At 56.7% G+C, this 15,718-nt stretch overlaps 3 protein-coding genes across 4 annotated transcripts in view; 1 reads left to right on the top strand and 2 right to left on the bottom strand.

Annotated features, from left to right (window-relative positions):
• Positions 1–1,376, bottom strand: part of ANKRD66 (ankyrin repeat domain 66) — a 7,597-nt gene extending 6,221 nt beyond the window's left edge. Inside the window, exons 1-2 of the mRNA XM_021393044.1 lie at positions 893–1,376; positions 91–319 (exon numbers count right to left, since the gene is read on the bottom strand). Coding sequence (XP_021248719.1) covers positions 91–319; positions 893–1,031 — 368 coding nt within the window. The 5' untranslated portion in view covers positions 1,032–1,376. The remainder of the gene's footprint in view (positions 1–90; positions 320–892) is intronic.
• On the top strand, positions 2,697–15,381 carry PLA2G7 (phospholipase A2 group VII). 2 transcript variants are annotated; one of them, XM_021393040.1, is made up of 12 exons: positions 2,697–3,148; positions 4,107–4,332; positions 6,228–6,337; positions 8,092–8,242; positions 8,796–8,889; positions 9,333–9,401; positions 9,857–10,004; positions 11,987–12,100; positions 12,357–12,448; positions 12,828–13,001; positions 13,631–13,779; positions 14,125–15,381. In XM_021393040.1, exons 1-12 carry the CDS (start codon positions 2,834–2,836, stop codon positions 14,226–14,228), a joined length of 1,746 nt encoding a protein of 581 aa, XP_021248715.1. In that variant the 5' UTR covers positions 2,697–2,833; the 3' UTR covers positions 14,229–15,381. The 2 variants fall into 2 exon arrangements, with proteins under 2 accessions (XP_021248715.1, XP_021248716.1); XM_021393041.1 differs by having other exon boundaries at positions 3,017–3,148; positions 4,102–4,332.
• Positions 5,002–5,769, bottom strand: IMP3 (IMP3, U3 small nucleolar ribonucleoprotein). The gene has a single exon (XM_021393045.1). The coding sequence runs from the start codon at positions 5,693–5,695 to the stop codon at positions 5,138–5,140; it is 558 nt and encodes a 185-aa protein (XP_021248720.1). The 5' UTR covers positions 5,696–5,769; the 3' UTR covers positions 5,002–5,137.

The following is a 15,718-nucleotide window of genomic DNA, read 5'->3' as shown; positions in this document are numbered from 1 at the left end:
GGGGGGGGGGGGGGGGGGCTGTGAGCTGCGAGGACCTTTCCAACCCAGCAGCGCTGCGACGCGACGCTTCCCCGGCTCCACGACACTCACGTCTCCAGGAAGCTGACGCACTCGGCGTGCCCGTAGATCTGTGCCAGCCTCCTGGGGGTGTCCCCGAAGGGGTCGGCCGCGTCCATCGGGGCGTGCACGGCGTGCAGGGTGCGCAGCGCTGCCAGCCGCCCCGCCTCGGCCGCGCAGTGCGCCGGGGTCCATCCCGCAGCGTTGCGGAGACACGGCCGGGCCCCGCGGCCCAGCAGCAGCCGCAGCATCGCCACGTGCCCTGCGGAGCGGGAAGAGACGCGGCGCTCAGGCTCCTCCACCTCCTCGTTTTATTTTTCAAACGGCCCCCGCGCACGCGGGGCTGCCCTGGGGGACGTGGGCTTTGCTGCTTAGTGTTTTCAACCATAGAATAGAACTCCAGAACGGTTTGGGTCAGAAGGGACCTCGCAGCCCCCAATCCCGTCCCCCCTCCCGGCCGTGGGCTGGCTGCCCCCAGCTCAGGGCCCACCCCCGGCCTCGGGCACTGCCAGGGTCGGGCATCGCGGCTCTGGGCACTGCCAGCCCCTCCCCGCCCCGGCACCAAACCCGCAGCTCCCCTCCTTTGGCGTGACACCGCTCCCCCTCGTCCTCCCCCACCGGTCCGTGCTAAGAGCTCATTTCCCTCCCGCTTTAAGCACTGGATGGGGCTGGAAGCCATCGGTTGTTTGGCCAGCCAAGTTCCCACTTCAAATAACATTTTCTTCCTTTCTTGTTTTCCTCGTGAAGGAAGGGACAAAGGGCTCCGCTGCTCACGGCGACGGCTCTCGCGGCCCCCGCAGCAATCACGGCGCAGGGCGGAGCGCGGTGCCCTTACCCCTGGCAGCGGCCCAGTGCAGCGGGGTCCAGTCTCCCCAGTCCGCGTCCTTCTGGTTGGGATCGCAGCGCCCCGCCCGCAGCAGCCGCTCCGCCCGCTCGTAGTGCCCGGCGGCCACGGCCTCGTGCAGCTCGCTCATTGCCGCTGCCCGCCGGGCCGGGACGAGACGAGAGCGGGGTCCTCCGGCGTGAGCTTGTAGGCGGGCCAGCTCCCGTCCCGAAGCGGCTCTGACGGGCGGAGCAATGTCTGGGTTACGAGTGAGGCGTGCGCCGCGAAAAAACACCGTGCAGGCCAATAAAAAAGGAAAGAGGACCGATGGAGGGGGGGAGAAATACGTCTGGGCCGTCCCGTCCGTGATCACAGAGCGATGGCGGAGCTCAGTGCGCGGGCACAGACACGGGCACGCGCGCGGCCCTTGCACGGAGCAGCCCTTGCACGGAGCGGCTCTTTGCACGGAGCAGCTCTTTGCACGGAGCGGCTCTTTGCACGGAGCAGCCCTTGCACGGAGCAGCCCTTGCACGGAGCGGCTCTTTGCACGGAGCAGCCCTTGCACGGAGCGGCTCTTGCACGGAGCGGCTCTTGCACGGAGCGGCTCTTTGCACGGAGCGTCTCTTTGCACGGAGTGGGTCTTTCCACGGAGCAGCCCTGGCACGGAGTGGCCCTTGCACCCCCGCCCCACAGCCGCTGCCGCCCATCGTTCTGCACGGGGCACGCACCGAGCTGAGCGCGTTGCTGCTGGCCGGCCATGGCAACCGGCTCCTCCCCTGCCCCCGTCGCGGCTTCCCTGCTGGCAGCGTCCCGCTGCGGTGCTGGCCGTTCCCTTGCCAGTGGTCGCCACGCAGCCCGTCCCTCCCGGCGTCAAGCTGAGCGCTGCTGGGCCTGGATCCAGCTCCTGCCGTGCTAACATTGCACGGAGCAACTCGCACTGCTTGCAGCCGGGAGGGGGATCTGGGTGCTGGGCACTTTAATGGGGACTGAGGCACGGGAAGGCTTTGGGACGAGGGGGTACAGCTTTAAACAAACAAACAAAGGGAGGTTTAGGTTAGATATTAGGAGGAAATCCTTCACTCAGGGTGGTGAGGCCTTGGCACCACCCAGAGCTGCGGTGCCCCGTCCTTGGAGGGGCTCAAGGCCATGGATGGGCCCTGGGCAGCCTGAGCTGGGGGCACACAGCTCACAGAACAAGGGGCTGGGGGCTGTGAGATCCTTTCCAACCCAACAGCACCGTGATTCTGTGATTATATGGTTCTATGATTCTAGGGAGGTTTGCAGTCCTAGGGTCTCCATCCTTGGCTCTTTCCCTGCTCCTAGTTCCCGTACATCCCCAACAAGGCCACATCCAGGCTGGGAGGGCACATTGCCATCTCGACCCAAGGGATGATCCCAGGGATGGAGCACCTCCCTGCCGGGACAGGCTGAGAGCTGGGGCTGTGCACATGGAGGGAGAAGGCTGGGGGGAGAGCTGAGAGCGGCCTTCAGTTCCTAAAGGGGCTGCAGGAAAGAAGGGGACAGACTCTTCAGCAGGGTCTGTGTGACAGGACAAGGGGAAATGGCTTCAGACTAAAGGAGGGGAGCAGTCCTCCAGCGTCTCTCTTTGGCGTTAAATGAGATGCTTTAAGGCTTCCACTGAAAGAAAACTACAGAAATAAAAGCCTGGGGCACTTTCACACGACTTTCTTGTTCCCTTCCAGGGAACTGCCGGCAACATTCAAAGCTCTCTTTTGTTACTGTGGGATTTGGGGTTATTTCCCAGCGTGCAGCCCCCACCGAGCGTGCTGTGCCGAGTCAGCGCTGTGGAGGGGCGAGCACCGCGTGGGGCACAATGCGCTGCCCGTGGGGCCCCGAGCAGCTCGAACCGCCCCACAAGCGGCCAACCCAAGCGGGGCTCACTTCCTAAGGGGCTGCCGGCCCCTCCCCGTGTGATTTTCAAACCGGATTCCGATGTTTGGCAGCGGCCCCGAGCCAAACCGCCCCGACGCGGCGCTCCCCGTTCGCGCAGCTCCCACGGGGCCAGCACCGCACCGCACCGCGACCCATCCCCGCCACGGGAACGCGCCCCTTCCCACGGCAGCGGGCCGGCTCCACGCGGGACGCTTCCTTTCCAGGCTCGGGGAAAGTCTCTCCCAGGAGCACCGTCCCGTCTGGGAAGTGAGGCGGAGTCTGGGCCCTCCCATCCGGGAGCGCCCGGCGCTCGCTCTGTCCGTCCGTCCGTCCGTCCGCGCGGCGTCCTGCGGAGGGGCCGGGATAGCGCAGCAGGTACGGGCTCGTGGGCAACGAGTCCGGGGGGGGCGGCGGTGCCGGGAGGGGCGGGGAGGAGCTCTGCGTCGTGCCGAGCTCACGGCCTTCCTCATAGCCCACCCCGAATCCCTGCGGAAGGATGGGTTGGGGGGGGGGCGTGCGCAGCTGAGCCGGGGGGGGACGCGGCAGTGCCAGGGTGCAGCGGGAGCAGCTCCGCGGGGTGGGAGGAAAGGGAAAAGGCGAGGTCATCAAATATGGCTTCGGGTATCCAGGGAGCGCCCGGCACCGGGAGAGGCAAAGTGGGACGGGGCGCTGACGTGATGCCCTGCTCGGGCTGTCCCTGCACTCCCTGCAGCAGCAGCGCTCTCAGGATGCGTTTCCCCCGCGGCGTTCTGAGCCCCGTGTGCTGTCCATGAGCCGGGCTCTGGACTCTCCCCTCTGTCGAGGGACCTGCCACCAGGGCCCGCCGGACTTTACCCCTCCTGCTTTTCTGGAAGAAAGGGGAGTAGAGCACTCCCCGTCTGACGCGGCCCTGGGGCTGGGACCGACGGCAGCCGGGATTCGCGCTGGGGACACGCAGGTGCCCTCAGGGGCAGCTCCAGGAGTAACCTGGGGGTGCTCGCCCCTCCGCCCCCCGCTGTCAGTGTCAGTCCTCGCCAAGCCGCCCCGACATGCCGGGGTTCGGAGGCCGCCTCCACGTGCAGAGTTTCTGTTGACTGGAGAAGCAGCTGGGCCCGGCCCATCTGTATTCCAGTGACGGCCTCAGCCTTCTTGGCCCCACACAAAGGCCTCAGTGTGCAGGACCCTCTTCCAGCCTCCCCCGCCGTCCCCAGGCCAGCTCCTCCCCTCGGCTGCCTTCAAAACAGAGCACAGCACAGGGCCCGGGGAGGGGAAAAAAAACCCTTTAAAAAGAGACGCGGGGGCACCGGTAACCCCGGTGCACACGTAAAGGATGTGATGGTTTCTTTCAGGGCAGAGGGACCCGGAGGCGGGGAGGTGCACAGGCGCCGTGTGCAGGTTTCCTTCCTGCCCCCACCTCGTGGGGAGCAGCCCCACGCTGCTCCGAGCCCTGCCAGGGGAGCGGAGCCAGCCGGGTCCTGCCTGCCCCGTGCCCCGCAGCGGAACCTGCTGCTCGTCCCCAGGAGCGATGGCGTCGCTGTGGGTGAGAGCTCGAAAGGTGTTCGCGAAAAGTCGCGCTCCAGGTAAGGAACGTCCCTTCTGCGCGCGTTCATTCCTGGGAGCAAACGGGACCTGAACGAGGCTGCCCGCGGTGCTACTGCTACGGGATGCGCTTTAGCAAAAGAAATCCCGGTGCGAGCTGGTCGTGCTGCTGGGGGGTGCTCCCCGTGGGTGCGGGAAAGGCAACGCGAGGCAGCACACGGATTTCTTCCAAAATGTAACACATTTTATTTCTGCCTTGTTTTTGAAGAGGAGTAACCCCTTCCCCCCCCCCCCAGCACTGAGTCGCGGCCTGCTCTGCCCTAACGCTTCCCTGGAAAACAAAGATCGCTTTTGTTGGTTCTGTTTGAGGCCAGAACTCTCAGAGTCCCAGAAATCCAGCTTTGGGTCCGGTGCTGAGCGCTTGCTCACCGCTGTATTCTGCCGCCGACACGTTCCTCCGGGCTGAAGGAGACCTTCCCGGCACAGCGCTGCGGTGAGCGGCGAAGCAGCGGGGTGCCACGGGGTGCTGCCACGCAGTCCTTACAGCAGCACAGCCCCAGAGCTCGGCCACGTGCAAAGCTCCTTCCAGTGCTGCTCTGAGCAGTGCCCTGCGGTGAGGCAGCAAACGGCTTGGCACACGGCAGGCTCGGCAGCAGCGCACCCAGCAACGCAGCCGTGCTTTATGGGCAGCCAGCGCGTCTCCTGCTGGGCACTTCTGGGTGCGTGGAAGCCTGGAAGCGTCGCTGTGAGGGGCAATGCGCGTGTGTTCAGGGCAGAGGAGGCAGGGCAGGGCTGGGGGGGCTGCAGGGAGGGCTCTCGGGAGGGCCCACCCCACATCAGCTGCCTCTAGGCAGCCAGGTCGAAGTCGTCGCGCTCCTGGTTGTAGTCGAGCACCTTGAGGCGCAGGCGGGAGGCGTCGGCCCAGGTGACGAAGTCCTCCATGGCGCGGGGCACGAGCAGCGCGGGGTCGGTGACCACCTCGGGCCCCACGCGGACGTGGCCCTGCTCCACGAAGGTGACGGCGTGCCGCAGGTTCTGGGCCATGCGCAGCTTCAGCAGCAGGCAGGGCAGGCGGCGGCGGCAGAAGGAGGCGGCGGACACGCGCTCGCACACGGCCAGGGAGCGCCGCGAGCCCACCAGCCCCAGCGCGTACAGCTTCTCCAGCAGCGCGGCCCCGCAGCGGGAGCGGAACGCGGCGCTCCCCGGGCCCAGGTCCCGCAGCCTCCGCGCCAGAGCGCGCACCTCCCGGGCCAGCGCTTTGTAGCGGGCGTAGTCCTCTCGCCGCCCCACGCGGTACCGCCGCAGCGCCCGCACCTCGGCCAGGCTGCCCGCCGCCACCTCCCAGCTCACCAGCTCCAGCCGCCGCAGCAGCTTCTGCTCGTGGTACTTCAGCTTCCGCACCATCTTGCCGTCGCTCGGCGCCGCCGGCCGCGCTTCCCTTCCGGGGAGGAGCTCCGGGTTCGCCGCCCGCCCCGCCTCCCCCGGCCCGGAGCGGCGCTGCGCTGCGGCGTTCCGGCGGGCACGGCCGGCGGCCCTTCCCTCCGCGCGGCCCCGGTTCGGTCCGTCCGGTCGGAGCGGTGCCGAGGTGCCGCCCCGCGGCCGAGCCGAGCCCCTGGCGGCTCCGGTGCACGCCGGGCTCCTCGCGCGGAGCCGCCCGTCCCTGCTGGCCTTGGCCGGGAGGAGCTGCCTTCCGCCCGGCTCCGCGCGTCCCTGGGGCCGTCCCGGCGGCGCTGCGGCTCCGGGTGGCGGTGCTCGGTCCCCGCGGCGCAGCGCAGAGCTACGTCCAGCAGGTCGGCTCGGCTCGGCTCGGCTCGGGGCAGGGCCCGGCTCGGCGGCAGCTGACGCCGCTGGCAGCTCGCCCCTCGCTCGCCCCTCGCTCGCCCCTCGCTCGCCCGCTCCCGGGCCTCTCCTGATGCGCTCTGTGTTCTGCCCGCAGGTTTGGCGGAGATGGGGAGCGGCGGAGCGGAGAAGGGTTACCGCATCCCCGCGGGGAAGGGGCCGCACGCCGTGGGCTGCACGGACCTGATGACCGGGAACGCGGCCGAGGTACGGCGCCGGTTAACGGCCGCGGCGCCGCCGTAAAAGCTCCGCGTGGTGACGGATGGGCCGAGCGGAGCCGGACCCTGCCCCGGGGCTCCCTGTGCCCTTGCACCGTGCCCGTGGGTGCGGCTGGCCTGGCCGGGAGGGTCCCGATGGAGCCGGGCAGGGCTGGGTGACAAAGTGGTTACCTGACCGGAGAACGGGATGTTAATTCTGCAAGTGGTAGTGCAGAGAGACACCACGATAAGACGGGAACGGCAATAGTCATCTGACGGGCTCGCTTGCGACTTTCTGTTTCATATCCTCTTGCTGTTTAATTTTGCCCCGCGGTTTTGCTCTCCAGCCTAGCGAGGTACCATCAGGCTGCGGTGCACTGGCATGGGTGTTCCCCTGCTCCGCACATCTTCTCTTACAGCAGCAGAAAGCGATTTGTTTCTCTTCGCAGTCCGCCCACGTTTTCCTTAGAAAACCCATCTGCACAGCTGCAATTCCTAGTGATAGATTACGAACCTTTCCCCTGCTCTGTCCAGCAGTTATTCATCGGGGGAAATGCACTGCGACTGCTCTGGGGTTGAACTGCTGTCATGCCCTGGCCGCATGAAGCTTTGGTGCTTTCTTCCTTTTCATTGCCTTCGTGTCACAGGCTGATCTAAGTTTGCTGAAGAAATACAGACAGGATTCGTTAAACAGGCTTCAGTTCCGCGTTGTATGTGAAATAGATGCAGTGGTGATTGAAGGAGCAGGCCTTCCTCCGGAGCTCACCGGAGATGTTCGGGCTCGCACGCCTTGCCTGCGGTTCTGGATGGAACTCAAGGTGCGGGTGGAGCGAGATGGTGGGTTCACACTGCGTGTTGCACGTCCCAGTGCAAACTGGGAAGTACGAGTGCAGACTGCACACTGGCTGTGGGAGCTCTCCCTGCTGCGGCGTGCAGGAGAAATACTGCTGGAGAGCACAGGGCCCGCTGCTCGGGAGGGCTGGCCTGGTTTCCCAGCACGGTACGGACGGCAGGAGGGGACCCAAGGGAGGGCTAAGCAATGGAGGCGGGCAGAACGCAGGGAATGGGCAGGAAGATGGGCCGCAGCAGGCTGGAGAGCATCTCGATGGTGAGATGCTGGAGGAAGAACAGTACACGCTGTGCTGCACGGCTGCCCGGGGCCTTCTGCTCGATGGGGCAGGGACATGACAGCAACAGGTTGCCTCGGCAACCTCGTGGAGCCCTGTGCTTGTGGGAGGGTTCCTTGTTGCGGTGCAGCAGGCCTGGTGGGCTCGGTGACGGCTCCGTCACGCTCCTTTGTGCAAAGAAAGCCGTGGCAGCACCGGGTGAAGGGTGAAGGGTGAGGGGCACGCAGCTCGCTGAGCAAAGAGCATCCCCCGAGGCAGGCGTGGTGAGGAAGGCAAGCAGCCAGCAAGGTGCAGAGATGAATAGAGCCCAGAGGCCGTGAGTGTTCGCAGGGACCAAAGTAATGGGATGGAGGGTTCTGAATTAGCCAGAGTAGCCTCAAGAAGGTGACGTGTCGCTGCATGGATGCCAGTGCTCGTGCTGCACCAGTTCACGGCAGAAGAGAAGGATGGTGACAAGGACTGCCAGCAAAGCTTAGCCTGCGTTGGATAATAGTTTTATCATGAGATTCTCTAAACTCTCTTGAGCTGTTCTTGCAGCTGAAGTCCTTCCTTGACATGAATATTATCTTTTCTTTGCCGTACATCAATATGTAAAAATCTCCCCCTTTTTTTTTCTTTTTTTTTTTGCTAATTGCAGGGAAGCTTTTTGCGCCTGTATTATCCATCGTGCGATGACACAGGCATTGAAGAGGCGCCGTGGATTCCAGATAAGGAGTACTACCAGGGGCTCTCGGACTTCCTCAACATGTACCGGGTCGTAGGAGAAAGGCTTTTCCAATACTACGTTGGTAAGAGTGGTTTTGGTCCTATTCCTTGTGCGGTGCGAGGGCGTGAGCTCTGTGAGCAGCGTGCTGCTCCTGCAGGGCTGGAAATGAGTTCCTTCCAAAGAAGGGTGTGTTTGGGCAGGCTTTGCGTGGCGAGGCTCCCTGCTGGCTGTGACCCAGCTCCTTGGGCCGCCCCGCAGCCCTGGCTGCTGGAAATGGGAGTGTTGGGGTGATGTGCAGAGCACGGGCAGGCCGCATCTGTGTGTCAGCATTCACATCCCACGGGGGAGGCTGCAAGGATACAGAGCCCGGGCGGATAGAACACCAGTAAGAGGTGGTGCCTGCCGTTCCTGGAATGCGTTCTGTCAGAGCAGGCGAGCTGCCTTCCTCGTGCTAGGCCGTGGAAGGGAGGAGGGAAAGGAAAGTATCCTTTTGCAGAAAGTATTTGCAGAACCGGGTTGATTTTCAGATGACCTCTGTGAAGTCGGCAGTCACCAGGCTTTTGAGATCTCTCCTACGGGAACAAACGCTGTCTCTCATTTGAGTAATAATGACACGTGCTTCTGTTTTCACATAGGTTCAGTGACCTGTCCTGCAAAATCAAATGCTGCCTTTAAGCCAGGAGAAAAATACCCACTGCTCGTTTTTTCCCATGGACTTGGAGCTTTTCGGTAATTCCGCGGTTCATTGGCAGACTCTTTTTGTCATCCACGGCGACGTCAGTGTCCAGGAATGGGTCTGAGGAGGGGTGAGACCCCCGTGGGGCTGAACAAGATGCAAAGCACGGGCTGCTGTGTATCAGCGTGCCTCCACTGAGCTCAGGGCCAGTCCATAAAGGCAGGGTTGGCTTCTTTCTTTGCTTCCCCATTGTATTTTAGAGATGGAGGCGTTTACTGAGCCATATGTATGTTGAGAAGATGAGCTGCAACTAAAAGCAGAAAAGCACCAATAAGCACCCGTTGGGGACCGGCACACATAGCCTGCTCTGCTGGCTGACACAGGCCAAATGGAGAATGGGGGACTAATATCTACATGGCACAGCTGGTGTGTAAGGAGCAGTGCAACCAAAATAATGATGTGTGCATGTGGTCAGCAGAGTGTCTTTTGATTGCAGGACCATCTACTCTGCTATCTGCGTAGAGATGGCTTCTCAGGGCTTTCTAGTGGCAGCTGTGGAGCACAGGTGTGTATACTGCATGGCACTGAGTTTTGATAGAGAGAAACTTTCTTGTAACAAATGGAATGCTGCTTCTTGTATAGAAGAACTTAAATTTTTTTTTGAAAGAGCAACTAACATCTCAACTTCAGCTTCCCTTTCCCGTTCATCTAGCTCCATTCCCACCTAGCTGTACAAAGGGGAATTAATTTGAAGCCTTGAATGAACATTGTTATGGGTAGTTATCGTTTGTCATTCTTCAAGCGTGCTCTTTTTCTCTCTTTCACTGTTAGAACATAATGGTGGTGGGAGTTTTGGTGGGGTTACTGCATTGTTTGGAAAGTCTTGCATACACTCAGTGGGGGTGCAGCAGGGCTGGGAGCTTCGATTTCTTGAGGCAGGTCAACACTAAGGCTTCTTTTGACTGCTTCCCGAACCAAATGGAGTACAACCTCAGAACTAACCTGTTGTTGTTATTACAGAGATGAATCAGCTTCAGCAACGTATTTCTGCAAAGAAAAGGCTGATTCTGAGCCAGAGGAAGAGTCTAAATCAAGCGTGGAGAAGGAGTGGATCTACTACAGGAAGCTGAAAGCAGGAGAGGAGGAACGTTGCTTGCGTCACAAGCAGGTACATCCCAGGGCTGAGCTGGACATGAGGCAGGAGCGCTGCGTGGGTAGGACTGACTCATGCTTGCAGACCTTCCCTTTGGCCGTGTCTGCAGTCTTCTGCCATGGCTCTGGGGATATACAAAAAACTCCTGGAGATGGGAACACCAACAACATCTTTCTTCCAAATACAGGGGAGATTTAGGTTGGCTGTAAGGAAGGAGCTGTTTGCAGTGAGGTGGTGAGGCACTGCACAGGGTGCCCAGAGGTGGGGCTGCCCCGTCCCTGCACACAGCCAAGGCCAGGGGACGGGGCTCTGAGCACTGACGGAGCTGTGCTGTCCCTGTGCATTGCAGGGCTGGACTGATGGCCTCAGGGCTCCCTTCCTGCTCAAACCATTCTATGATAATCTGCTTCTCTGGGAAAGCTTGCCCGTGTGGTTGTGCTACTGTGCTCAGTCAGCTGTTTCACCTCTTTCTGTTTCTCTCCATGTTCTGCTTCTCATAGAATCATAGACTCATAGAATCGCTCAGGCTGGAAAAGACCTTCAAGATCATCAAGTCCAACCACAACCTAGCCATCCTGCCCTAACCCTAACAATCCACCGCTAAATCATGTCCCTGAGCACCACATCCAAACGGTTTTTAAACACATTCAGGGATGGTGACTCCAGCACCTCCCTGGGGAGCCTGTTCCAGTGCTTCACAACCCTTTCTGTAAAGAAGTTTGTCCTGATCTCCAACCTAAACCTCCCCTGGCGCAGCTTGAGGCCATTTCCCCTCGTCCTGTCACCTGTCACCAGTGAGAAGAGACCAGCCCCGCTCTCACTGCAATCAAAATTCTCCTCCATGTCTTCACAGTTTTGCTGTCAGCCTTGTGTTTAAGGGACACAGAGTTGAATTCAGATGTCCGTGTGGCCTTAGGCATGCTTTTAGCTTTTGTTTGTTGCTGGTTAGAGAGATGAATCATGTCTGCTCTAAGGGAGATGTTTGCTTTGTCACCTTCAACACACTTAATGTGGTTTATAGCAATGTAAACAATGCAACTTCCTGATGATAAGCAACATCCATGCTGGATGCTATATAGCCATGGTGATAAGCTCTTCCAAGCATTGACCTGACCTTTAAAATGTGGGAGTGTTTTCTTCCACGCAGTGCGGACTCAAGCAGGGAAGTGTTTATCTCACTGAGCCATATGGGCAGCAGTACGAGTGCCCTTTCCTGTGTGCATAACAGCATCCTCCTAATGAGTCTAAATATATCACGTTCAAGCCTGCAAATAAACTGCAGGAGCTGTCACCTGTGTATTTCACTCATCAAGAAGTCAAGAGATTGAGATTGACTCGAGACTCAGTGATGCACGGACATCCTGCTGGCTGCCTGCACTCAGTTGTTCCCAAAGACTCTGCTGCTCTTTGGTTCTTTCTGAAGTTTTTCTTTCACCAAAATACCGAAATCCAAACCACCTCTCATACTGCACACTGAAAACCTGTATTTGCAGCAGCTTTAATAACGTTTTTCAACAGCGTGTATGCATTTAAAGTAGGAAGGGCTTCTAGGCTGTTTCCTGTTTCGGGTATGTGCAGCACAAAGATGGCTTCAGAGCTATTGAGGAGATGGGGCCAAGTGATGCAATGGTGTTTGCTTACCAAAGTGAGCATGAGGAAGAGGCACAAGTCAGCCTTCCTTGTGGTTGTGTAACGTAAACCTCTGCACATCCCAGTAACCTCTTCCGTGAGAAGTGACACGGTGAAGGGGTTGAAGGCTTTGGGCCTGTGTTATAGGGACAAATTCCTGCGTGTGCGGAGGATCTACATCAGAGCTTCAACATTTTTGGCCTCCAAAACCCAGATTTCACGATGAGCAAAACTACTCAGTCTTATTGTATCGGGCACTGAGGTGAATATCAGGCTAAGTGCTGTGGACGAAGGGCCAGCAAAGCTAGCAGATATCGTGTGACTCCCAGTTCATTCCTCTGCTCTGCCCCATCTGCTTTGTCTCCCAGGTACAGCAGAGAGCACAGGAGTGCATCAGAGCACTCAACCTCATTCTTAAAATCAATTCAGGAGAGGAAGTGATGAATGTGCTGCATTCAGCCTTCGACTGGAATCACCTAAAGGTGAGTGAGGGCTGGCGGCTTCCTTCTGTTAAATGCCCGGTAACGCTTCTGGTTTCCCTCTTCCATTTCTAAACTGCTTCTTGTAGACTATTCTGAATGTCTCAGTGTAGGTCTGTGAACGTGTTCTCAGGTCCTCTATATAGTAATGGAGCTGAAGCTGTGCTCTTCCAACTTCATTAGGACCCGTTGCCTAAAAAAAAAACTCTTCGGGCTGAGGAAAAAAAGTCTCTTACAGCACCTGGGTTTTTTTTGACAGGACTCTGTTGATACTAGCAGAATAGCTGTGATGGGACACTCTTTTGGTGGTGCTACAGTTATTGAGAGTCTCAGCAAGGAAATTAGATTTAGGTAAGTATGTAAAACAAAGAAAGGGACACTTGGCACCCGAGCGGCCTGGTGCAGGGCTCCTTGCCTAAACTCCCACTGACTGGCTCCTGAAGAACAGTTGCTTGGCACATCTCATTTTCTCAGCTCATGCTTTGTTCAACTTTGGGGATATGGTGGCACGTACTAGCTCTGTCATAGCTTACTGTGGTACCCCGAGAGCTGGCAGACCAACAAACAGAGTAACGGATGAATCCTCTTCCCTCAGAATAGAATGATTCAATAATATGTTTAGCTGTTCAGCATCCTCAGTCTCCCCAGGCCTGCTGCAAATGAAAGCACGTTGCAAACACCCACACAAGGCTCTGTACCTCTGACAATATCCAGCTGTTGTTTTTGGCAGGTGTGGCATCGCCCTCGATGCATGGATGCTCCCAGTGGGCGATGACACTTACCAAAGCAGTGTCCAGCAACCTCTGCTTTTTATCAATTCTGAAAAATTCCAGTGGGCTTCCAATATCTTAAAGATGAAGAAGCTTAGCTCCGATGATACAAACAAGAAAATGATCACTATCAAGTAAGTGCCGTGGATCCACCAGTTCTGAAGCCTAAGATGAGCCTTTGTTTTCAAAACGTACTCTCTTGTTGGAGCTGTTCAGTTCCACGTGGCTGCAGGAAAGAAAGGCAGTCCCTGCTTCCTCACAGCTGCACGGTTACATTAGATAGCAGCATGTCTTCTACAGTGGGATCAGTGACCTTCCCAAAGCAGTCAGTCATCTTAAGATGCTCCAAGGTGTGTGCTCCTCCCTTGGGCACAAGTTTTGCTCCGGGCTTCACACATCATCTGTATTTTAACATTTAGAACGGCCTTGTGGGGGCAGTTGTAAAAGCAGCATGTACAGGTGATCAGACACCTGTGTAACCCACCTACACTCAGATCATCTGGAAGTTTTGCCAAACCCACTTGCTTTCACTCTTGTGGTTGTAGTGACTTAAGAGTAAGCGTGTACAAAGCTTTCTCCCTTCTGTGTTAGGGCAGAATTTACTGCTAACCTTGCATGCTCCTGAGATTGACCTGCTTTATCTTCCTGTCCTAGAAAAGATAGTTTAAGATGTGTGGTTCTGAAGAAGCCTTTGCAACCTGTGTCATCTTTTAATCTGACAGCTGCATTCTTAGAAAGCTGTTGAGCATTTCTCTGCTTGCAGGGGATCCGTACATCAGAGCTTTCCTGATTTTACTTTTGTGAGTGGAGAAATCATTGGCAAGTTTTTCAAGTTGAAAGGAGAAATAGATCCAAATGAAGCTATTGATATATGCAACCATGCTTCCCTGGCCTTCCTGCAGAAACATTTGAGTAAGTACCAGTTTATATCAAAGTATGATGCGAATCAAAACTCGATTCCTATGAAGCTTTAATTTTGATAACCACTGTTTTGCACAAGATCAAAAGTTAGCGCCTCATAAAAGTCTGAGCAGAAAAATCCCACAGACTTTATTCCTAGAGTTTTGTTATTTTTATAACTTGAGCAACTCAGAGGAAGAACATCTGCATTTCAGCACACTTGTGCTGGGGTGCACAACTGCATCCCCTACTTTCCCAAGCTGATGCATCTCTCCTATGTAATTTTTCAGTATAGTTTTACAGAAATCTGACTCTGTAACTCACGACCATTTGGGTTTTCTTTCCCCCATTTTACAGGTCTTAAGAAAGATTTTGATAAGTGGGATTCGCTCCTGGATGGCATAGGACCCAATGTTATTTCTGGTACCAATATTGACTTATCTCCAGCTCCAAGTGAATAAGGAATACAAGGAAGCACTGCAAATGCTGCATTCACCAGGACACTAACGTTGGCCAAATATTGCTGAGTTGTGATAGCACTGGCCTCCTACCCAGCTTTTGGGGTGTGAAGCAAAAAAAAATCACAGTGGAAAAAGGTTTTAAGTTCAGATGAGTCAGTGGGATTCTCCAGAATAGTGCAGCAGGGCAGCCTTTGCTTTGCAGGCAGCTGGCAGGAGGAATCACTTGATGATAATTTCAACATTCTGTTTCTGACCTAAAATCAACGTTGCAGAGAGAAATTAAGTTCCAAGGAATGCAGCTATCCAGCTTTGTCAGTCTGCCACACCCAGCGAGTTTTGGGTTTGTTTTCTTGCCACGTAAGAAAGAGCTCCTTAATTTGTTAAACTCCATAAGTGTATTTCAGCTCTGCTCCAGGAGCAGCTGGGGTTGGGGCAGACTTCAGCTCCTTGGAGGCAGAAAGGTGCCAGGGGAGGAAGCTCTTCTCAATTGGCATTTCAATGAGTCCCGGTAAAAGCTGCAGGAAACAGTGTAAGGTAACTGCAGGAGGAGATTGTTCTGACAGGACTTCTCATGCGAACTTACTCCTTTTTAAGTTGCGTTCACGCTGCCATGGTTTTCCATCCCAAAAGCTGCACGAATGGTCACTCGTAGCAAGCGTAGTTCCCCGAGGCAGAGCTTTACAGCAGGGCCTCCACTATCGATCCCTCTATTACCACTAGCACTAGGATTGCTGCTGATTAAACTGGGGAATAGATGTATGCCCATTCTACTTGCTCCCTTTAAAAAGGGGCACGTGAGCCGTGTTTGATCCCAGTGATGTCTCACACAGTTGTAATACCCTCCAGACACTCCTCTTTGTTCAGGTGCTAGCACTGCTGGCTGCAGGTGCCAGCAGAAACAGGGACTGTGGCAATGGCCAAAGGCAGCTCTGCTTTCCAGAGCCACACTGCTTGGAGCTGCTACGAGGAAGAAGGACTTTAAGGGGGACTGCTACTCGCTGTAACCTGTTTGTTTCAAAATAAGGTTACAAACAAAATGCAACCGGAGCAGTTAACACTAATTAAATGTTTTGTATAAATCTGATCTTAACGTGAGATTGCAATGACAGCTGCAGTCTGCTTTTCAGAATTAAATTAAGTTCTTTACAGCCTACTACTGTGTCTTCTCTCTACTAAGAGCATCAAGATGCAAGTGTTTCTCTTGCTGAGCCAGCACCAATGCTCGCCATCTCCTGTAACACTCAGCAGGACAACTACAACGTGAGACCCAGTGTTTGTAAGCCATTATGGCAGCATGAAAAGTCTGCAGCCTCCAAAGAGACGGAAGAAGCGATGCTGTACAGAAGCATGGAGCAGGACTCTAAGAAGGGAAATCCCTTCCAAAACATCATGAAAATGAAAGACGTGGTAAATTGCAGCTAGCTGTTGAAGTTCTTCCCACACTGCACGCATGCAGCAGTAGAACCATTCTGCTAGCTCTTCACATTTAG

This window comes from Numida meleagris, chromosome 3 (genome assembly GCF_002078875.1).
Source record: "Numida meleagris isolate 19003 breed g44 Domestic line chromosome 3, NumMel1.0, whole genome shotgun sequence".
Lineage (NCBI taxonomy): Eukaryota > Metazoa > Chordata > Aves > Galliformes > Numididae > Numida > Numida meleagris.
This window is presented reverse-complemented; position numbering and strand designations above follow the sequence as displayed.

Coding starts and splice junctions, on each gene's coding strand:
- PLA2G7 (XM_021393040.1), top strand. CDS start 2,834: ATGTTTGGCAGCGGCCCCGAGCCAAACCGCCCCGACGCGGCGCTCCCC. Junction 12,449..12,827: donor AGCAAGGAAATTAGATTTAG/GTAAGTATGTAA, acceptor TGTTTTTGGCAG/GTGTGGCATCGCCCTCGATG. Junction 13,002..13,630: donor AAGAAAATGATCACTATCAA/GTAAGTGCCGTG, acceptor CTCTGCTTGCAG/GGGATCCGTACATCAGAGCT.
- IMP3 (XM_021393045.1), bottom strand. CDS start 5,695: ATGGTGCGGAAGCTGAAGTACCACGAGCAGAAGCTGCTGCGGCGGCTG.